Source organism: Perna viridis, chromosome 1 (genome assembly GCF_037379345.1).
Source record: "Perna viridis isolate PV_CMFRI_1.1 ecotype Kerala chromosome 1, ASM3737934v1, whole genome shotgun sequence".
NCBI lineage: Eukaryota > Metazoa > Mollusca > Bivalvia > Mytilida > Mytilidae > Perna > Perna viridis.
Genome location: NC_142445.1, coordinates 20,737,358 through 20,761,555, shown reverse-complemented (window position 1 = coordinate 20,761,555; position 24,198 = coordinate 20,737,358). Strand labels below are relative to the sequence as shown.

General features: G+C 33.3%; 3 protein-coding genes across 3 annotated transcripts; 2 read left to right on the top strand and 1 right to left on the bottom strand.

The window, feature by feature from the left end:
• Positions 1-488: 488 nt before the first annotated feature.
• On the bottom strand, positions 489-10,389 carry LOC148627718 (dystroglycan 1-like). Its single transcript, XM_088577332.1, has 4 exons — positions 10,234-10,389; positions 7,859-8,050; positions 5,780-5,981; positions 489-2,911 (listed from the first exon to the last, which is right to left on the bottom strand). The coding sequence occupies exons 2-4, from the start codon at positions 8,039-8,041 to the stop codon at positions 1,851-1,853; spliced, it is 1,446 nt and encodes a 481-aa protein (XP_088433458.1). The 5' UTR covers positions 8,042-8,050; positions 10,234-10,389; the 3' UTR covers positions 489-1,850.
• A 2,850-nt stretch (positions 10,390-13,239) lies between these two features.
• Positions 13,240-16,109, top strand: LOC148627717 (transforming growth factor-beta-induced protein ig-h3-like). Its single transcript, XM_088564680.1, has 5 exons — positions 13,240-13,506; positions 13,802-14,019; positions 14,488-14,677; positions 15,318-15,530; positions 15,882-16,109. The coding sequence occupies exons 1-5, from the start codon at positions 13,350-13,352 to the stop codon at positions 16,001-16,003; spliced, it is 900 nt and encodes a 299-aa protein (XP_088420806.1). The 5' UTR covers positions 13,240-13,349; the 3' UTR covers positions 16,004-16,109.
• Positions 16,110-19,000: 2,891 nt separating this feature from the next.
• LOC148627716 (transforming growth factor-beta-induced protein ig-h3-like) lies at positions 19,001-22,348 on the top strand. The gene is made up of 5 exons (XM_088577318.1): positions 19,001-19,252; positions 19,739-19,956; positions 20,488-20,677; positions 21,399-21,611; positions 22,033-22,348. Exons 1-5 carry the CDS (start codon positions 19,093-19,095, stop codon positions 22,137-22,139), a joined length of 888 nt encoding a protein of 295 aa, XP_088433444.1. The 5' UTR covers positions 19,001-19,092; the 3' UTR covers positions 22,140-22,348.
• Positions 22,349-24,198: the final 1,850 nt, after the last annotated feature.

Below are 24,198 nucleotides of genomic sequence, written 5' to 3'. Positions count from 1 at the left end.
AATTACAGAAATAGGTCTCATTCCAATTATATTGCTGTAAAAAATTGACCATAATGACAAATATTCACTAATTGCAATCACAGCTTTTTGCGAGGAGAAAGAGAATTTTCTAGTGTGACTGCAATTGCCCAACGATCTGCAGATTGTCTCATAAACTAACGTATACCACCCTATAATGTACATAACCACAATATAGATGAGATAAACAAAGCTAAAAAAGATACCAAACAAACGGAAAGCAAGTGAAGGATCCATCATGTCAATGTGGTATTACAGTTTAGAAAATAAACTTATTTTATGTAAACTGTAATGAAACTGATCCATTGACTTTACATTGTCTAATATTTACTACCTTAATAAGACTTATATTTTGCATATTTTTGTAAAGCTTCAGGCAGATTGGGCAGATTGTATGAAGAAAATCTTAACTGTGGCTACACTGAATGCACATAGTAAAATAAGAGAGAGTCTTAAAAAAATAAAAAAAATACAAGAAACACATTTTAATTACAAACAGATCTTGTAAATTAACATTACATCAGCATATAAGGGTTGGGCATAAATAACAATTCTTCACAAACTTCAGTCTTGATACAACTGCAAAGGTCAACCCTGAACAAATGTCAAGGAAATTCAACACTTGCATCTATACTCATGTAATTGACTGGCAACCAGAAAAGCTTCTTCCCACATCATCTATTGCCCCTTATTCCTTAACAGCAAAAGCCTTTACCCAAAAACAAACTTGACTTTCCCACAGTGGTATTCATCGAACCTTATGGTACAGATTATCTTCAGAAACCAAATGTCTATGGTAGACAACAACCCAAGGATAATAATAAAATAAACATACTGGTAACAAAGTTCCATCACATAAACTAGACGAACTTATCGTACATCATTAACAAGATTAAATACTTTTGGACGTCACTTAGTCAATGCACTCAGATGTTCTGAAGATTTTCAGCTTAACAAATGTTATTATCATTTGATGTATAGGTGCATACAAGAAAATCTAGATCCAGTGTTCTTAATTCTGAAATGTTACCTTATCCTTGTAAAAGTCTTAAAAAATTAGAAATTTAACTGAGTGATGCACCTTGTTGTGCATACGTGAAATCCTAACTTGAATTATCTCCCTTTTGAAGCATCTACCAATAATTATCGAAGTTCAAAACAACTACATGTAAATTCGTGTATAATGCCCAACCTTCAAATAATGTTCCATTGAATTCCATATTACATTTTGGGGAAAACATGATGACGTTCTGTAAATATAAGAACAGGCTGACAAATTGACTCCTACATGCCCCAAACTTTTATAATACAGGGGCTTTAATAACACACAATGTATTTCTAAACAATTTTAACATTACATTTAAATACAACATTATGTATAAATAAATAAAAATTACATTTCACAAATCTATCATAAAATATAAGTAGTATTAAAAACAGTTCTCCCATGCTCTGTTTTGACACTATATCAATGTAATATTTCTATAATACATTTTTCACTACTCTATAGATAAACATTCTATATAAATCACTTACAGAATGATAAAAGTATAAATGTAGAATTACCTCCTCAAACTGTTAGCACATACATGTAGTGCTAATGATTATAATTGAAACAATACCTTGTCCACTGTAATTTTGCAATATGTTTTTCAGGCGTTTTCAAAACATGAAAAAAACATAATCATATGTCGCAATGTATTTGATGGGATTTGACTGAAAAGTTTTAAAAAATGACTGAAAATATTATTTGCTGTCAACAAGTAATTCACACTGGCCAATATTTATTCATAACATGATACTTTAAAGGACGCTCCCTTATGGATAGATAATTAAGGTATTGTATATGGAGGGGGTAGCCTGTATTGAGGTGGATCACGTTGAGGTGGAGTGACATATGAAGGAGGACTAGTTACACCTCTACCAGATGTCTTTGCAATGGTGGTGTTAGGATCATCAAAATTGTCTATAACCACAGGTATCTGTGGCTTCAGATTAGTTTCATCCTCATTATATTCATTTTGGAATATAACTGGTTGCCTGTCTGCAAGATAGATAGGTTTTTCAGAGTTCATCACATATTTATTCCGTTTGACACATTTCCTTACTAGCATTATAACAATGATGACCAGTATAATGAATGTCAGTGCTGCAACAGGAATTAAAATATACAACAAATTCATATCATCAGTGTTAGATTCAGTAACTTTTTCATGATCAGACACCAGAAAAATATCTGTAATGTTACACGAGCCTTTAAAATCTATGTAAACTGCAGAAAGATTAAAAAATGGAGAAAAGAAACAGCTGAAAGACTCCAAAATAGTTCCGTTGTCATCAGCCATTTGGTAGTAAAGATCTAAAATCTGATTTCTTTCACAATGCTCATAAGATACTGAGGTGTCAACCCATGACACTGTCAAGCTATCTGTGTTAACACTAGTAATATAAATTCGACTTGGTTCAGAAAATTCCAGCCACTGACTTAGGCCATTTACAAATCTATACATATCAAACCCAGCAGGACTGTAATCCCCTAGATAAACAATAAATTCATGATTGTATTCTTCTACATTTTCAGATAACTCTAACCTGATTGAATCCACATCAGTTTGTTGACAGGAATCCATGGCAACCAAACTCACAACATAAACATTGTCTTTCTTTAATGGAAGTCCATATAATGTCAAACTTGTTTCATCCAGTTTAAGCCAAAAACTGTCAGAAAAATCAAATGTAAACAAGGGTTTCAAACTGATTTGAAGTTCAGTAGATTTTCCTTCTTCTTTGTCAACAAAGGTCAAAGGGTCAAGATTATGTTTGAAAACCCGACCTACTTTGGTCAGTATGTGGTTAATAGGTCTGTGAACAGCTGGTGGACTCAAGCAAGAATCTGGAATGGATGAAAAAGAAAAGTGTAATCTAGAAAAATTTATAATTTACATAATGTATTTTATCTACACAATGTCAGAAGAATAATATCACCAGTGAATTTTTATTTAACCTTTAAAGTATACAAGTACGTATATGTTAGAACTCAACTTAGAAGTCTGTTTTTTTTTCAAAGAATCAATTGCAAAATTAGAGATTGTAGCAAAAGTCCATAACTTTGTCATAAATATCTGATTTTTGTTGTTGTATTTTACAGATAGTTGGTTACCTTAAATTTTTTTCAAGCCAACACTGACAACATCTCAAACTACATCTACATTTAAATGAAGTTGCATGCTTTGTTGCGCTAGGTACAAATAAACACCCCCACTTGTACAGGAAGCTAATATGGGACAGCACCCAATTTGTGTATAATGTACGCCCCATCTATATATAACCACACATCGAATATGGAATCAATGCATCCATTGGGAGCTGAGACAATTGCAAAGCAATTCAGACGAATGGAAGGAATTACAGACAGATCAAATAACAAATTAGCAACCGTGAAAAAATTGAAACGTTTATAACTACAGTATTACTATAAACAAAATGTTACATCATATCATGTACATGTATGAGTACTATAACAAGATACATATGAAGCTACTTGTAGCCATATGTCCCCAGCCATGGCGGATTAAGTTAATGAAATACAGCTAGACAAGACACTTGTTGTTACAGAGGAAATAATTAAAATCTTCAAATTTACAAGAAATTGATAAATTATTTATGTTTTGGCCAATTTAGGTTTAAACATTTCAGCACAAGTTTCTGAGGATTTGTGTCTACAACATCTTTGTCCCATAACTCCAATAAAATTTGCCAAATCAAAATGGCAGTATAGTACATGCATGATTGAAAATAGCAGGTGGTATGCAAATCTACACTTCATAACATACACCATAATAAATATCAAAAGATTTGTAAAGTAGTTTTCGTGGAGTTGTTTCCACAAGGTGTATAGTGCAAGCCCCATAACTCCTACAAAATTTTATCAAAGCAAAATGGTGGTGTAGTATGCATACCTACACTTTAAAACAAAATATCAAATGAATCTGTCAAGTGGTTTCAGAGAAGTTACAATGTACACCTATGTAACCTTGCAGATGGATGGAAGGACAAATGCCTAATGGTCATCGCCTTGTTGCAGGGGACAAAAAACTTCTCTACATATATTTATTCATACAGTAGTATACAAGCAATGACAAAAACATTTGAACTTACCGTATCTGCTTAAATAACTTTAGAAATTTTAGTATTCAATTCACATGCCTCATTTCACTACATCAGAAAACTCATGATGCATCAAGGTTCATTACTAAAGCTCTGAAAAACATGGCATGCTATGTAAAATCAGTGCTGCATATATCTTCATGTCTCAGTGTCTGCAGGGGTTGGACCATCCCTTTTTTCGTTTGAAGATTTTTTTTAATGAGAAAATAAAAGCGTGAGCCTCCCCCTTTTCAAACTCTCTGGATCTGCTCATTCGTGTTTGTTAGTATTTATTCTGACCGAGGCAAAATTTTACCAATGAAGATATAACCTCTCTTTCCTGTAAATTCTAGTATAAATTTTCTACAGTGACTTTTTTGTTTCAAAGTGCCATTCTTGTGAAACAATGGGACAATATTGGTATAAATCCAAATCACAGTATTTCAACTAAAGTGTGTAAATATCTTAGTATAAAGTGCACTACATAAACAAACAAAATAAAATAAAAACAAATTAAAATGTAAAACAAAAACACAAACAGAAAATAAATAAAGATAAAACACATAACATTACACAATTGAACTATGCAAGTAGCATACAGGGTGACAGGGCTGTAACTCTTGGCTAGTGAAGATGGTTTTACAATACTTGTATAACCATGTAGTTTTTTTTGCAAACTAGTAATCTAAAGACTAACTGAAGTCATGAATTTATTAACGGAAACAGTTTCTTCTTCAGTCTTTTTTTATATCATGTACTATCTGAATTCTCAATATAGAAAATATATATAGTATAAGCCAATGAAATAGGAAGCTAAGGGATTTCTTATTATCAGTTAATTGCTGCATCTGTACTTTGGAACTGTGACATCATTAATGTTGGTTTGTCCATAGTCTGCCGTTCAAAGGATCTCAAACTGACTAATGTTCAATAAAGGGTCAAATATTAATTTGGACTGGAATCTTTGTATCAGAAACTAAATTATACATATTGTTTTTAATTTTGACCAAGTTAAGCTTGCATAACCAACTTTGAGACATTTTACTCTTGTTCATAAAACACTTGTCAATTCATGAATCCTTAACTGTTGCAGAGTTGGTTACATGTATATTACATAACTCAGTTAAAAAATTTAAAAAAAAGATCCATGAAGAAATTTCAATATACCAGTAAAAAACACAAAAAACATAACACAGATGAAAAGCCAAGGTATGTCATTTTAGGGTTTATTTTACCCAACAACTTTAATAAAATCTGTAATTTTGATCAGTGATACCATCCAAATTCTGCACATTATAAACAACTAATGAGATACAGTTGTGCTTCAGGTATTTAACTTTAGTTCTTAAAGTAAAGTTAAGTCTGGAGCCGATTTCAAACGAAAATGTACATGGATCTCAACTTTTATCAACAAATACTAACACATGACCATGCAGTTCCTACATGCTGATGCAACTGAACTAAACCAAGCAATTCAATAGTAAAATGTTAATTCCTTTGATGGATTTATAAAAAAAAAAAAATTTTCCTAGCATAATGCCCAATTCAAAATATTACAATGTTTTATCAATTCTACAATATAAGATGTATTATAGCAGTTGACAGATCCTTTTACCTGTGGCACTTGACAATAACAGCGAAGGTAGTTCAATAATGAAAATCACGGTTACTTCCCATGACTTGGTCATAACATCACTACAATAATTTGGCTCTACACTGATAGATATATTGGACAGACCAATATTGTTTTTCTCTGGAGTAACAGTAATCATCTGCTTGTCTGGATCATAAAGCAGCCAGTCCTTTCCACCGTCCCTCTGAAAAAAGATCTTCCAAAAATTAGGTACCAGCACAGGTGCATTGGTTTTTTTTTTTTATAGAAAATTGTAGATGAATTATCAATAGTACATTTTGTAATGAAATTTTGTAATCTGTACATGTATAAGTGTACATTGTATATATACAATATGTGTTTGTAATATTTTTTTTGCCAGATGATTTTGGAGACAAGTGAATAATTGACACAATGCCAGTTGTCTACTATGTAAATATATCATGTACAATGTACATGCATGTTAGATCCGACATGTACAATAAGTAAACAAAGGGAGGTAACAACTATTTACACATTGACTTAAAATAACCAGCTTATTTTTAAATTCTCAGAAGATTAAGCAAACTTATACAAACATGCCACTTACATGCATAAGGCACAGACATTTTGATATCCTTGAAAGGAGTGTGGGATTTTCATGTGATTGAGAAATTTATTTTGGCCTTATTCATGGGAGCGATTTCTTCCTTCTTTATTATACAAAACAAAGTACAGTACACCCAGAGAGGGAGGATTCTCTTACTTTTATTTCGGTGTCCAGTGGATCACTGAGTTTTACAGAGTCCACTTCTAAAATCCTCCAAGTGATTTCTCTCATCTTGGAGTATTTTATTGTCTTTTTGGAAGTATTTCAGAGCCACTCCAAGTATTTTATTACCTTGTGTATTGTAATCATGTTCACCTCACAGGTAAGACGGGGTGTAGGTGGTACTGCAACTGATAATCAGGGCAATAAAAACTCCCAGCTTGGAGTATTTTATTGCCTTTTGGAGGAAGTACACCAAGATCACTCAAGGATTTTAATGGCATTTTTGGGAATTTGCTGGAGTCACTCCGAAAAGTGACACCAAAATTGGAGTTTGAGAATCTATACTCTCTGGATGTATTGTATTTGGAAAATTCATTATTTCCCAATAGGCAAAATGTGGCCCAGATTTCATTTTCTCTCCAGATGCTGCCCAAATTATTTTTGGTGCAAGAAAACCTCCACCTCTAGAGAAATCAAATGGTTTGTGCCTGTGTATTGTTTGGGGATAAAAATGAAGAATGGTATTAAAAATGGATAATCTTGAATTACTGAACAGAACTGTAGAAACGCTAAACACATTTACATGTACATGCATACACTTATGTTGGTGCAACATAAAGCACATTAAAATATTGATAGCAACTTTTGAAAAAATAGCTCTACAACTGTGTGACAGGAAAGTGAGACATTTTCAACTACAGTTCAACTAATGACAAATAAACTAAATTTGAATAACTTAGAAACTAAGCAGCACCTGTGCAAAATGTATGGTTCTACATGTACATGTACATATATATTTTTGTACTTATATAATACACAATTATACTGAACCAATATCTATGGATATTTCGTCAATGAAATGTGTAAGTTATTGTATTAGAATAAATACGATGATATGCAAGTTTCCTACATGTATTTATCTGTATAAAAGGGAGGTTCAGAAAACGAAGGTAAACTGTATAATGATTTTTTTTATATTACTATTTTTCATTATATTGAGACTAATGGGGAAACTACTGACTTTAACAGTGCTTATTGAAATACATTGTAATACCAAAAATATTCAGGGTACACTATATAAGTGTAGCTGAAAAAAGGTAGGGCAGTGTTCTCCATATGATTTACAGCATCCAGGTAACCCTCAAATGTCAATATTGCATCACATTTGTATTGGACCCAATGGGAAGTTCTTTTCTGATAGCATCCCAGTAAAAAATATTGCATCAGGGCAATGTGATCAGATGCTATATGGATCTAAGGAGATCTCTGTAAGGTAATAGGAAAAACATAACTTTTTAAAAATTTTGGCCTCATTTTCAAGAGTAACTTACCAACACAACAACATACTTGCTACTGTCTATACTCTCAAGGTAACACAACATCTTATGGCCTGCTCTGCCATACACCAAAGAGCTGTCATGGAGTTGAATAAGGCATTCTGATTTTTGTCCTTCCACTATACATGTACCAAGAACAGACCAAAACACTGCACTGGTAAAGAAGAGCCTAAGCATTCTGTGGACCTATTAAAAATGAAGAAATTTTGATTAACTTCTCCTAACTTCTTATACAAACTTGTACATATTATGAGAATAGGTAAGAAATAGATGTCAAAGAGACAACAACTCCATCAAGATGAAAATGTCAGCTCAAGGCCACCCATTGGTCTTCAATGAATGACGAGGAAATCCTCATACAACCTAGAAATGTTCACGTTTCCCATTTTAGCATTTGTGCATTGTTTATCTACATGTAAGTTTACACATTGTTTGGCATTCGTTTAAACAAGCAATCACACTAGGAGCATTTGTTTAAGCACACAATGAGAGCATTAGTGTAAATGTGAGAAAGAAGCGTACATTCATTCTTGTACATTCAATATTTCCTTTATTCAACTGTTATACATTTTCTATTTATATCCTGTATTTATTTTTATATTTTATATTTGCTGTATTATTTTTTGTATTTTAATTTATTCTACATTGTTCTTAACATTTTTTTTTCTACATTACCTTTGTTAATTTTATTAAATTCCATTGTTTGTTTATCGTGTGTTTAAATGCATGGTAAGAGCATTAGTTTATCGTGTTGATCTGCACCCTGGATGTTTTCATTTATATTGTTTAAACACACAACGGGAGTGTTCATTTAAATGCACGATACAAGTGTTCAATATTCATGCATTTGGTGAGTGTTTAGCATGCATTTATGTATCCTGTATGCAGGAAACCCGAACGTTTCAAGAAGTGTATCACAGAGCAGGCTGCAACTGGCCCAAATACACTATTATACACAGGTACAGGGAAATACATTGTAATTGTCCCATATACTCAAGTAACATAAAAATAAAATAAAAGTGAAAACGAAACAAGACATACATGTACATGTTGTACAGAGGACAGAAATTACTGATTTTGAACAGGCGCAAAATTGCGGCTGGGTTAAAGTACATGCACTTGTGTGATCACAACAATCCCTCTTCAATATCTGGCCACTTGTGGAAAAATGTAACACAATTAAACATACATGTACTTAAAAAAGCAATCAAGGGAACCAAGGTTATAGCGGTAAAACTAAGTTAAAAAAGGTCTGAGTCCCTTGTTACAATGCAGACAAAGAAACTGAACATAAATTACACACTAAGGACTACTAGCATTTAACTGACTTTCTATGTACATGTATATTAAAGTATCAGTCCATATAAAATTCAGACACTGCCTATATGTACAAAATATATGGGAAGAGGTGATTCATGGTGTAAAAAAAACACATAACAAACCATGATTTTATGGTCTACTTTTAAAAAAAAAAAATGTAATGGTTGCCCTTTCTGTATTCAGAACTGAAAAACTATACATTCATCTTCCACTTAAATCGGCCAAATCAAAGCAAATCAAGTGTCAATTCTTTTCATATAAAATTCAACAACTGAATGACAACTAAGACTGTGATCAAAAACTGTATTAGAATAAGAAATAAAAGTGAATTCTGTTTGTACATGTATTTGACATGGAGTAATCACCTCTTTTTTTAAAGACTGCTACTGAAAACCTAACAGCAATATGCAGATCAAATCTTTCTCTTGCAGATATGTTTTAAAGGGACGATTGATCAATGTTACCATGGGCATGGGTTAACAATATACATGTACATGTACAAATGTAACAAATGATTTGTAAGCCAGCAATGCTCACTATAAATGTATAGAAAAGCACCTTTTTTATGTATTTCATTATCATATAGATGAAATTATCCCCCCAAAAATATTGCAAAAACGGTAAATGACATGAAATCCATTTTTATTTAAAAGGAAACTTACTCCATGCTCTGCATCAAATTCATCATCACCTTTTGACAAATACAAAAAATGTATGTGGGATTCGGTGGGCACATACATGTATCAGAAAATAGCTCCGGACACTGAATCCCAAATGGGATTAGTGTATGGTCTCAGTGCCCTCACCTTCCAACAGAATTTACTGACGGTCTAAATAACCGGGAGCTTATAACTTATAGTATCCCAATTTTAATACTTTGCTCCAAATTACATTTAAACACCAAAGGGAAAATGTAATGGATCATTTATGACTGACAGTGACACACATAAAAATTTCACAAATGCATCTACTGCAACATGACAGTAATTTTCCATCCCATTTAAGGCAAACCATCATCGTTTTCGAGAACAATAACTGAATCCTTTTACCTATTCAGTATATTCAGAATGCAGCTAACTCAGATGGTGGAAACAAATCCTTCCCATTTTTGTTTTACGATTTTTCCATATTTGTTTTCTACTGGAATCATAAGAGATTAGTAAGTCAAAATAGATATTTATTTTACCGTAAACCAGTTACTTCCAAAACAAATCGACAACGGATCGGATAAATTTCCGGAATATATGCAATAATGACCGCCCCTAAAAAATATATACCGAACAAACAAACAAAAAAAAATAATAATAATAAAAAACAAAATAACAAAAAGCAAAAACAAAACAAACAAACAAATACAAAACAGAACTTAACGAAGCAAAACAAAACAAAACAAAAACAAAAAACAAAAAACAAAAAAAAACATATATCACAAACGTCGTAAGTTATCCAGTGTTTACCATATCAAAGGAAGGAACTATGTTTGATTTGTTTTAATATTTTATACCAAGCTTCTATATATTTTTTTTCACCATTGATTGATTGATTGATTGTTGGGGTTTAACGCCCGAGCAGCAATATTTCAGCTATGTTCAGGCGAAGAACATAAAATGTGGGATAAAATGAACATGAAATGAAAACATGGGACGGAACACAAGGATAATGGGGTCGACAAATTTTGATTGCAACTGGAAATTGGGAGAGGTGGGTAGGGTCTCATCCCTTTTGGGATTCGACACTAGAGATATTTTTTGTTTTGACCGGTCAAAACAAAAATATCTCCAGTGCCGAATCCCAAAAGGTATTAGGTGGCGTAGCCCAATGGTTCCTACTCTAAGAGAATACCACAGAAGGGTTCTTTAACGTGCGAGGAACGTGGCATATTTTCCCAACATGGTTTGCGGTCAAGTTTTCCGTATCATGGCCTGACGACCCCAGCACGTAACATGCCAGGGGTACCCCATCCGTCCCTTGGGACCAGGATTTTTTTTAATTAAAAAAAGACGAAACACCGGGCATAGTATAAACAATATTAAATAGCAAGCGGACATGTCTGAGAACACGCATAATAACTAAAAAATCGAAACAAAATGATTTGATATTTTTTGTGATTGAAAAAATATCCTGGTCCAAAGGGCCTGTCATTCTACCACCTGGGGCACACAACCCACTTACTCTTGCAGAACGCCATAGCCTCACCACCTCCGCCCCCCCCCCGGGCAGGGTTCTGAGCACTATTTAGTCGCCTTTTACAACAAACTTATTGCTGCTACGGGCCAATTCTTTTGACATCCGGACCCGTTGAAGGGGCTAGATCCATACTATTATAAAAGTATGCCGGCCTATGTGTCATATTTATTGATATTAGTAATTTATTCCTAATATCAATAATTCATTCATTGATATCAATAAATATGGAATGAATAAAAAATATGTCATATTAATTGATATCAATAATGACGATTTACTGATATAAATAATTAAATACTGATATCATTGTTTAACTTATTGATATCAATAAATATGGAATAAATTCCACAATGGCTTACCATAGTTAAAATATAAATATTGATAACAATAAATGAATTATCAACATTTTAATAAATATTATCAACATGTAAATAATTAATTATTTATATCAATAAATTGAACGATTACTCAGTTATAAAATTATTTATTGAAATCAAGAAGGTGTTCATAAAGAAGGCACCGCAACAGGTAGCTTAAAAATTACATGCAATTTTGTAATTATGGTCACAAATATGCATGTACTGTAATTTTTATAAACGGGCCGAGTAAGTTAAGCTACTTTAGAAGGTAGAACGGTACTATTTCTCATTATTTAAGTCGCCTATCGAAAAACAGTACCGTTCTACTAAGTAAGATCTGCTCTCACCATGTCATGACACGAGTATCACCCCTATTGACTCGTACATATACATGTACCTAATTGTACTGAATGTTAGACCAAGTACAAAGACAAACAAAATGATATAAGACACTGTTACTACATCTTATAAAATTGATATACACAGAACTCGTGTGACATTATCACTGGTCTATTGTGTAATGTACTGTAACATAGTACATGTAAGTTCATCTGACCGACAATGCTAGAAATAGATATGATTTTTATGGGTTATTTTAGCAGCTCCTGGAGTCGGCTGGAATATACCGTTTGAAATCTTACGTCTGTATGTACATACAAGACTAGTACACATGCAAGTAATTCTTACCATGCAAAGCGAAAATATTTTAGAGCACATGAGAAAATTTTAAATGAAAAACACCAAGAAACAAAAATATATAACAACATCAACAATGAACAAAACAAACAATATAAACAAAAAAACACCTTTTTAGATAATAATTCATAAAACAAATAATAGATAAACAATAAATAAATCCTGGGGCCAACAAGAGTTTACTGTTCAAGTATAAGTGTGAGTCAATGCTTGGCCTGCGTTGAAGAATAATTAATGGTATCGTCATGCTTGTTTTTTTTTTTTTTTCATTTTCTTTTTTTGTGATTTTCGAAGACAAAATCTCTCTCTAATATTTACCTCGTTTCTCTATAAACTCACCTAGCTGAATGGAAATTAATTTTTATTTCATGATAGTTGTGTTATAATTGTTTAACTTTCCCAACTATAAATAAATCTATTTAAAAATACATCTCAGGGTTGAAAACATGCTGTTCTAAGTGTTCAACATTAGTCAAGCTAAAAAAAAAACTGAAATCCTGATACTAAAAGTAATTTTATGTGTAGTTGTCTTAGTGTGGAATATTTCTTTAATATTGGTTCAAGAAATGCACAAATGTTATCAGTCGGTAAAATTTTGTTTACATCAGCAAAATGTAAGAAATTGAGTAATGAAGGCCCTAGAAAGTCCAACTGACCACACCATTGACCTACTTATAACTTTATCTCAGAATTGGGGAAATTCAAAACAATCTTCACATAACAACCGTGGCATTTGTCCTTGTGTCGATTGTGTAACCGGACTTTATCGAACAAGAGACCGGCACCTGTCCATACAGAAGACTTATATTTGTTTTCAAAGTCTCGTGTCATAGTATCGTGACCAAAGACTATAAAAGAACACCCAATCATGTATTGGACTGACCAAAGATCCTGCAAGACGAGGAAAGACACCACAAAACGAAATGAAACTTATTTGTTTAGCGGTATTTGCCTGCTGTCTTGTTGTGCCTGCTTTTGGCCAGAATGACAATCTTGTGAAGCTAGCAGAAAAGCTTGGTGCAAAGACACTGGTTCAGTTTGTAACTGAAGCAGGACTTGCAGATACTCTTGCAAATGGAGGTAGGATATTTTTTTTGTAATTCAGCAATCGTATTTTTTCATATGCAGTATACTTCATACCTTACATGACCTTTAAAAGAATTCCCATTAAGGAAACATTTAAGAAAGAGAGCCACACAGAAAAGGGTTACGCCCGGGCTGAATTCTTTTGATATTTTGAAAAGATTGTGTTCTTCCCCGGTTCTTATATCAAAGAATGCCTTATTTAACAGTAAGATGAAATACCATCAAAACTAATACATTCATATTAGTAACACTAAATACCAGTACAAGATGTTATTTTTGACCTTCATAGGACCATTTACGGTTTTCGGTCCAACGGATGAGGCATTCAGCAAATTACCACCAAACATCGTTAAAGCCCTGATGGCAAATAAAAAACTACTTGCTGATGTTCTGAAGTTCCACGTTGTCAGCGGCAATGTCTACTCATCCCAACTGTCCAATGAATTGGTCGCACCATCCCTATTCCCAATGGCCAAAATCAGAATCAACATTTATAACGGTGGCAAGGTAAGTTTAGGCGCTTATTCTCTATTCTAGATGGTTTTTATCATGCATCTGTAATATTGGTTTTGCTTTGAGATGCATGCTTTTTACTTTTAAAATGTGATGTGTTTTCTAAACATGCCACGCGAAAGTCAAGCGGGTAGCTGAAGAAGAAGATGAAAAAGAAGTCAAAGATTTTTTTTATCTTCCAATTAAGGACCTTCAAGGGCATGAACATTTACAAACAATTATAATTTTATGACATTAACATCAACAATATCATACACAAGTGCATGTTTAAACAAAATATATAATGTGATTATTACATGTAAATACAATAAAGTAGACTAGCAACAATTATTTGTATCAATGCTACCGCCGGACCACCGTTACGGTCGTAACTCATAAATACCCGAGAGAGGTGAAGAAATTTAGTTGAACAAAGCAAAAATGTACATCTGTATTAAGTAAAATGGTTTCTTTATTGAATAGGTAATAACTGCAACTGGAAGTAAAGTAGTTTTAGCTGACCAGAACGCAACCAATGGAGTGATACATGTCATAGACAGGGTTATGTTCCCACTGCCAATTGAGCCTATCACAGGTTTAGTAGCCAAAGACCCAATGTTGAAGACACTCCTCACTGCTGTCAAAGCTGCTGGCCTCGTTGGCACATTGTCAGGTACGATACGTCTTACAAGGCTAATCAAGTTTTCTTATTCAATATTCTATGAATTTTCAGTCGCTTCAAAAACTCATTATTTTTTTTTCCTTGTAAGTACCATTCTGTGTAAGAATCAGGCAACACGTGGCACATCATTTTTCTCAATTTGGTCTTTTTATCCTCAAACATATTCAAATACATCTAGAAAATAACTAGCTATTTAAATCTATCTCGAAGCATTGGTGTCTTAGCTATTTTTTGAAGGCTTATATTAGGAAAAAGTTCGGGAAAACTTTCCCGCCATTTTTCCATGGTGCATTTCTACTAAATTTGACCTATCAATATCTTAAAAAGGCATACTTTACAAGCACTTTGACAGTTATTCCTTGAGATTATGAGGTATAAATACTTGGATAATGCAATAAAATCTCTGTGTATTATTTTTTCATATGCCACACCTTATACACATATTGCCTGATTCTTAGACGGAGAAGTACTTAATATTTCAAGATGTATACAAGTTCTTCATAATATTATTAAAACGGCTATCTCCGCATGTGATGCTATAGTTTGAGGTAAAACAGAATTGTTGTTGGCTTGTCCTGTAATGTGTTTTTATTTTAAGTCCGTATTACTGAGATAACAATTGCTTCTGTAGGTCCTGGTCCCTTCACCGTCTTTGCTCCAACCGATGCTGCCTTCCAAAAACTTCCACCAGGAACATTGGACAACCTTTTGAAAAACAAGACTGCTTTGGCTAATGTTCTCACTTACCATGTGCTTTCCGGAACAGATTACAGTGCTGGTCTGAGCAATGGATTGTCAGTCAACACTGTAGAGGGTAAACCAGTGACTGTCACCATTAATGGAGGTGAGAAAGAAATATAATAGATATTTGATGCTTAATTTAATAATTGAGAAAAACATTATATATAATTGATGCTCTTATTTAAAACAATAATGGTAGTTTGAAATAAAAATATTGGTGATACCATATTAATATCTAGTCATATTTTCGTTTCGTGTAAAAAAAACGATCGGTATTTTTTATCAGAAAGACATTAGTTAGATTGATACCAATCTTGTTCATTCAAAATAACCAATACTGGAACACACATATTTCTACAAATATTTGTACTTTTTCGAGGCCTTACTACATGTACCTAAATGACTTGTACAATATATGAAAAAATAATAACAAATAATATTCTTAAAATTTTAGGGAAAGTAATGGTAAATTCTGCTACTGTGGAGATGGCCGACATATCTGCATCCAATGGTGTTGTCCATGTCATAGACTCTGTTTTGATCCCACCAGCAGATCTACCATACATCCTACCTTAAACTCTGATATGCAATATATTGTAAATATTTTATTTGTTGTTACCATTAATACATGTACATATTACATTATTACATTTTTATTAGTAAATAAAATTGCTGTTGTAAAGATGGAGTTATTGTATAAATATTTGATTATGAAAGTAGGAATGGTGCATATATTTGTGCATATCAAACTTGACTGCATTCATTGCTTATAATTAATATAATCAAGACCACAAACTATAGTTTTGTACAGAACCTAAATACGCTTTGCTTACAACAAGGTACACGCACTTACAGAATGTACAAAATAAAGTTCTGATGTTGCAGAGATGCCATTCATATATGTTTTGATGAATTATTATAATTAAAAGACCTCTAATTGTAAGTCAAAAAACACAAAAGTTGCAGAAAATTATGTAAAACTCTAATCCCCAATACAACTCAATACTTACTTGTGAAAAAAGTTCCCAAGCCTAGGGATGACACCCTTTGAAAACTTTTTAAAAGTTCCGTAATGCTTCAGGTTACAAACCACAAATTCTAATTCAGATTCCCATTACTCTCTATGTTAATTTGCTCATTTTCAGGGAGCCTCAGTAGTTTACCTTTAGTTTAACCTAACCAAAACCATATATCACCTGAAACACACACATGTACTGCTATGTCCCTCGAAATTTCGCAAGGGGTTTACCACCTTACAGTGAAGCACTGACACTCGGAACTCATTTACCCTAAAAATAGCCTGGGGAATCCTAAAAACTTTATTTAGTCAATCTTTACACTAATAGTATTTATAGTTTCATCAATTTAGTTTATTTAAGTCTGAGGCAACCTACTTTGGTTATAAAATTATCAGAATAAAATCACCCTTTTGAAAAAAGTTCATTAATTAAAAAAAATAGTGTCTACCTTTTTATAATGGCGTGTAAAAGGGACTACTTGGTACCTTTGGTAGGACTTTTTTCCCGTACGTTCCATATTGATGATGCAATTGGTAGCCTGTAACCTTCAGCAAATGATTAAATTGAACAATTAAACTTGTCAATATTCTGTATACACTCACATACAAAATACAAAACGAATAAAACAAATGAAGAAATAGTGTTTCTCACAGAATGATGGAATGGCAGAAAAGCAGGAAGACAGTCACGGCATGGGCGTAGCCAAGGATTGATGCATTTGGAAGCTCATCACGGCAAGGGATCCGGGGGTCGCTCAGCCCCTCCCCCCACCGTAGATGCAGGACAAAATCCTAGTTTGGGGGAGGGTGCAGGGCCAGAACTCCTTAGAAGCTCTGGAGTTTTCGTTAATTGGAGATATAAAATCTTGTGTCCAAAACTTACCAGTATTTACACCTTTTTGTGGTATACTAGTATACGCTAAATGAATAATAATGGACACGAGGAAAATAACATACACTGATTCACCAAAATAATTATCATTACCTCATGATCATAAAACATATTATAAAAAAGAATGCAAAATTGACATGCACAGTGACAAGATTTCTTATTTCGGATAAGCGTTAATTGTATCTACATGGGTTTAAGAACATTTTCTACATAGTACTCGTGTGACTAAGGTTTCTCAATCTCAAACGTACGAGAGTTTCTCGTTTTCCTAAAATTTAACCCTAGAAAAACTGGATCATTATATTTAATAATGTAAGAAGAGAGCTAGAAAATTGACTCTAGTATACTTGTGACAGAAACATCGAAATGAAATACAGTTCAATATGAGTCTGATCCAGGTCAGCGTCGTCTTCTACTCTGAAGTTGAGCAGCTCAATTGCAGATGTGACCATACTGAGGAGTTGAAATGTCTTTATCGGCACTTGAAGTGTCAATAGGTTCACCGGCTTTGGAAGCATAAATGGATTTAGATCATTTCTTAACTGTCAATACTAGTATTTCGTTGCATTATCAACTTACCGTGTAAATCGAATTAAATTAATATAAAACTGTTCAAATCGATGAATCAAGACTAAAGTGAGAAGAAATTGCACATTGCGAGCCATCGGAATCGATTTATACTGTATGGATTTTATAGTTCTTTGATGTCTTCATCAAACGCGGACGACATTTATGATTGACAGGCAAAAATTTAAATTTTGTAACCAAGTTTAAAGGGTTTCAGAGGCAAACATATTTACATCGTAATTATATCTGATATTTGACAAAACTATGTGGAAGCTCTTACTTCCGAGCTTCCGCCTAGCTACGCGCCTGTCACGGGTCATAGTATAGTTGCAAAGTCACCTCGAGCCATTAACAACATGACCCTTGTTGAAACCAACTGCTATATTTTTTTCTCCGTTGCATGTTATTGTTTCAGTCGAATGAACATTAAACTGATCTTGTGGTTTACGGTTTTTTACAATGTGATAATATTTTCCTATGCATCCTTCTGACTTAATTCAACTTAATCTTGTGTTTTCTGTATAAAACTAAGGGGAAGGGACCAAGGGCACCCTTTCGTTCAAAAAGATCGGCTGATTACAAGGAATTCACACACTAGTAACCGCTCCTGGGCTATTCAAAGTGCAGTGGGTCTCCTCTTTGGAATTTTTGGATCAGCCATGTACGTAACTATACATATGCTTTGTGTTTGTTATCAAATTTTATATAAAGGAAAGTCATGTGAAAGGAGTTATATTGACATGCTACATCATTGTCCAGTTAAGTACACAGGAAGATTAAAATCCCATGACGGGATAAATATAACACACTTAAAAAGATTTATGTAAACACAATGTACTATACAATGAATGTCCTCTGCTATGTCAAATAAAATGCAACCACCTGGAAATTATTTGTTAAGGCGAAATAGCACTTAGTTTGCATTATTTTAATATTATGTTAAAAATCTGGGATAAAACCTTTGCTGTATTCTGCATTTCTTATGTTGCATAATTTATATACTCACGTGATTCTTAAAGTGGTCACGTTCCGGTCAAGTCCCACTAAATATACCCGGTGACTTCACAAATCACCGGTTTTAAACCATATAAAAACTCAGAAAACGAATCAATAGTTATATACATTTTATCACTTCATAAGTATATACGGTTTGTAAAAGTTGTCAATTCATCACCATTTTGTTGAAAGATGAAACTGTTTTCGTTCAAATTGATAATAGTTACAGCTTTAATCGTGATTCCTTCATGTCTCTGTGACAATTTAGTACAATTAGCTGAGAAACTTGGAGCAACAACCCTTGTGCAATTTGTACAAGATGCTGGACTTGCAGATACCTTAGCCAATGGAGGTAAGATTAAAAAAAATTCTATCAACATTGGTCGCATTGATAAGTAATAGCATTTCAAACTCGATGTACAGTTTAGCAGTAGACGATATATGCTGAACCAATGGGATCAATCTTGATTAATGAGATCAATCAATCTTGATTGATGAAACATATTCTTTTTATTAAACTTCTTAAATCTCTTAAATAAACTGTACTAAACCTGGGAGCATGGACCAAGTGCACCGGTAAGGTAAGCGTCCTCGGCTACTCTAGAAACACCCGCCGAGCTGCTCATAAAAAGTCAAATCATGGGTTGTATTTTATGATTGTATTTTAAAATATATTTCTACCTGAAATTAATTACATTGTCCTTGTTATGAAATGTCAGGTTAACCCATACAAAAATGTGGATTATTTCTACCCTGAAAATAATTAAGCTGTCCTTGTAATGAAATGTCTGGTATTCACGTCCCCATTTGTAGATAACACTATGATTATATATTCAAGGCCCTTTCACAGTATTCGGACCATCAAATGACGCTTTTGCCAGGCTTCCTGAACCAGTGGTGGATGCTCTCAAGAAGGACAAGGAACTGTTGGCCCGGGTACTGGAATTCCATGTAGTCAAGGGAGAAGTACTCTCAACTTCTTTGAAAAATGAAATGGTTGTACCTACTCTTAATACAGCTGCTGATATAAGAATAAATATCTATCATGATAAAAAGGTATGCTTAACGCGCTTCAATGTGATAAATTACATGTATGAAATAAAGAATGAAATATTAACGAAATTTTAATTTTGTAATAGATCAATATAAAAGTAGTTTATGGAGCAAACACCAAATCGTTTAGAAACTTCTTTATAAAAAAACCCACGCAAGAACATGTAGGTTTTTTTTAAGTGAGAATGTTTTTTTATTTAAAAACAAAATAAAAGATTAAATTCGTAATTGTTTTTATTGCTATAAAATCTGCACTAGGATTATCTCCCCTCCAATGGTCTTTTTTCAACTTGACTAATTTCTTATTTACGTATAAATTCTGAAATCGTTCCAGAATGTCATTGCAGATAGATTTCGGAATGTAAAAACAGACATATTGACAACTGTAGTTCCTTACCTTTTTTATCTCTTCGGTGCTGCCAAATACAATTAGTTAGATTCTTCACCTTAGGACGATGTACAATGTAGCTGTCATTGAGGTTGAAATATAGAAAATGTAACCCGATCTACGTCAGATTCGATTATCTTTTTCAGCTTATCACTGCAACAGGAAGTCCAGTTGTTCTACCTGACCAAAAGGCATCAAATGGAGTTATCCACGTGATCAACAGGGTAATGTTTCCATTACCATTAGCTGACCTGGTGTCCACTGTTGTTAAGGAGTCCAACCTTACCACATTAGTGAAGGCAGTAACTGCTGCAAAGCTTGCTACAACTCTCTCTGGTATGTCTTGTAATGCACCCTTTTATAAATGTGCGGCGTTGGGTAGTAACGTCCTTGGCTGTTTTTTCACGAGTCTCAAACAGACTGGTAAATTTACGATGCGAGTTAGTTTAGACACATGTCATTGTTACCAGGATAGCACGTAGCGTACCCAAATAAATAGTTACAGTATTACAAATTTCAAAATACCTAAAACACTGAGGCTTCATTCCTTGTATAGCAAATGGTAGAACCTCTCAGTGATGGATTTGGCTTCCTATTTCCGTAGTTTTAGGTTTGAGTACTTGTATACAATGTATTTCGGATTTAGATTTTCCAATATATTTTATTCTAATGCTGCTGATGAGAGGTTACTCCTTGAAACACTTGTACATAATAACGAAATTTGCCATATATAATTGGTATTTTGCCAATAAACAAATATAACTTTAAAGGTATTTTTAAAAGAGATGTGAAAGAACATGTTTCAACCCACACCCTAGTTAATAAAGTCAGAATTGACGCAAAAGTTAATAAAAAATCTATTTGTTTGTTCGTTTAACGCCCGAGCAGCAATATAATAAAAAATCTGGGAAACTTTACTAAAATAATAACATAATGCGCACAAACAACAGACCTTTTTTCATTAGATTGTATAGTTTACTCTTCTTTCAGATTTTACAAAGAAACATCAACGATGTTATGAGTTCAAACTTTGTTAATCATGATACATCTATTTTAGGTTCAGGACCATTTACTCTATTCGCCCCTACAAATGAAGCATTCTCCAAACTTCCACCAGGGACACTCGACCATCTGCTGCAGAATGTGACGGCTCTCACAGACGTCCTTACATATCACATTGTTTCAGGGACATTCTATAGCGCTGGGCTTGAGGACAATATGACTCCAAACACTATAGAGGGCAAACCAATTACAATCCGATTGGGTTCAGGTAACACATACACGTTAGATCTAAAAGATATCTGAAGGCATCCTTTTCAGTGTTAAGTAGGGAGATTAAGTTTGACAGATTACTGTATCCAATGATAATAGTAATAATGATATACTAATCTAACCTTACCTTATGTCACAAAATGAATTTCCTGGATCTTTAAAAAAAGTCACAGGAATAATGGAAATAACTAGACTTAATATAAATGTAAGAATACCTTAAATCGAAAGAGGGGATACCAGTATAGACAAAACATACCAGAAACAAAGAAAAAAAACACAAATAAAACAAAAATTAAGCACGAAATTCATTAATAACCTAACGCATAACTCGCACACTACGGTTGCTCGGAACGACGAGCGGTCCTACTAACAATACTGTTGTACGATAAAATAAGAAACAAATATCATTTTAATAATAGGTGGTGTAATGGTTAACCAGGCAAAAGTGGTTGTAGCAGATCAAGCCGTCATGAATGGTGTCTACCACGTGATTGATTCTGTGTTATTACCTCCGATGTATGTGTAGGACAATTGATCAAAAATAGGACACAAGTCATTCATCTATGTTACATTGACGTATGTCTACCGAACAACCAAATAGCACCAGACTACATGTACTATAAAACATGTAGTTAATCAAAGTTTGGGTTTAATTGATTAAGATAATTTGTAGGTTTTTTTTCAAGAATTGTGTAGAATGTGTATAGAATAACCTGAAATAAAATTGAACTGCTAGTTGTCACTCTTTCATTGTATTTGTTTGAACGTTGCAAGATGTCAAAAGTTTTATTAATGAGTTTGAAATAGTGTATCCATCAATATATTCCGTTACATAACAATACTGTGAAACCTGTCTAACCGATGAAGAATACGAAAACTCTTCCAAATTAGATACTTAAAGTTCGTTTATAAAATTGTAGTGCATTTTTAACCTTCGTTTATTGAACCGAGCAATTGCGCAATTTTTATTTACAAATGTACGAAAGGGGTTCAGTTTAGATGAGTTTCACTGTAAAACACGTCCTCGTTGTTTAAAAGATTGATGGCAATGCATATCATTATATATTGTTGTCACTGAACAATTCTCTATCTATTTACGACACCATGGAATCTGCTTCTTATCTTTAACTATATGATACATTGGAGACACAAACTTTTTGATATCTGTAATATTTACGTATTGACTACATAAATCATCTCACGACACATACTCACAATTAAAGAACTTGTTTTAGTTACATATTAAATTGACCTTTGAACATCAGAACAATGTATCACTCATAAAATATTGGAAATGAATATGTATTTTGAAAAGAGGCGGCCATAACTCAAAACACAAAAATGCCAATCATACGATTATTGTAAATTTCGGTTTACTGTACCTGTACACGTGTTTCTAAGAGTAAACCTCATAATTATCAGCAATAGAACCAATTAATTAATTAGATCATAATTAAAACGAATTGGAAACAACATATACTCAAAACCAAAAACATAGAAATAGGAAGTCAAATCCAGCACGACGAAATAACGAGGAATTAAGCCACAGTGTTTTATGGGTGTTGAATTTTGTGATACTGCAAATTTCTATACTTATATGATCTGTGATATTATTCCGTTCAGACAGGACAGAAAATGCAATCACATTGGCGAACGATATTTTGTGTTTATTTAACGTTTCGTCATATTTTTCCCCCTTTGACGTGCTAAAAATTATCAATTAATTAGGTGAATGATTCAAGTCAAGGAAAACAGAAAGAACCTACCTTAACAGAGCATCTGTCTTGACTTCAGGTATTACATGTAGAAGGAATCCTGAGTTGCTCATTTACTTTTCTATGTTAACTGCATCTGCGTATTTTATGCTTGGTGCCAGTTCGTTTGCGTTTGGAAATAGAACTACGAACTTTTACTATTACTAAAGAAATTAGTTTTTTTTCTAATTCTGACGAAAACGGACACACCATTTCAAGCATTTATTGGATAATCCAGGAGGATTCGGGGATTGGAAACCCTCATTTTGAAATTTCTTTAATTGTGTGCATTTGAGCATTAATAAGGGAAATGATAGAACTTTTTCAAAATTTCCAGATCCACCCCTGGTGATTCATAATGATCGACCTACTTATTCAGACACGTATGCAGTTTGACTATATACAGTTATATGTAAGCATTTTAAAAACATATATATGTATTTCTATTTTCATTTTCGTTTTAAAATTTTGAATTTTAATACACCATGCTTTTTGTCAAGATTTTGATAGATCTATCAGCGCACACAGGTTCCTCCTCGATCTTATTGGGGGTATGGTGGATGTCGCACCAGTTAAATTTACATCTTATTTTTTTATACTTTGACCTAGAAATACTTAAAAAAAATCATGTACCTTGATCATGCAGCATAGCCTTCTGTACATGAATAAACTGAGTACAATTAATTATACATGTATCATAAGAATATATAGGCAATCTTTTATCTTACCAAATGTTTGTATTTACAAAACTAGAACACCTTTTGCATATAAGATCAGTTGTCAATGGCTGACAGAAAATATCTGATAAAGCTTAAGTCTTCACTTTAAAAT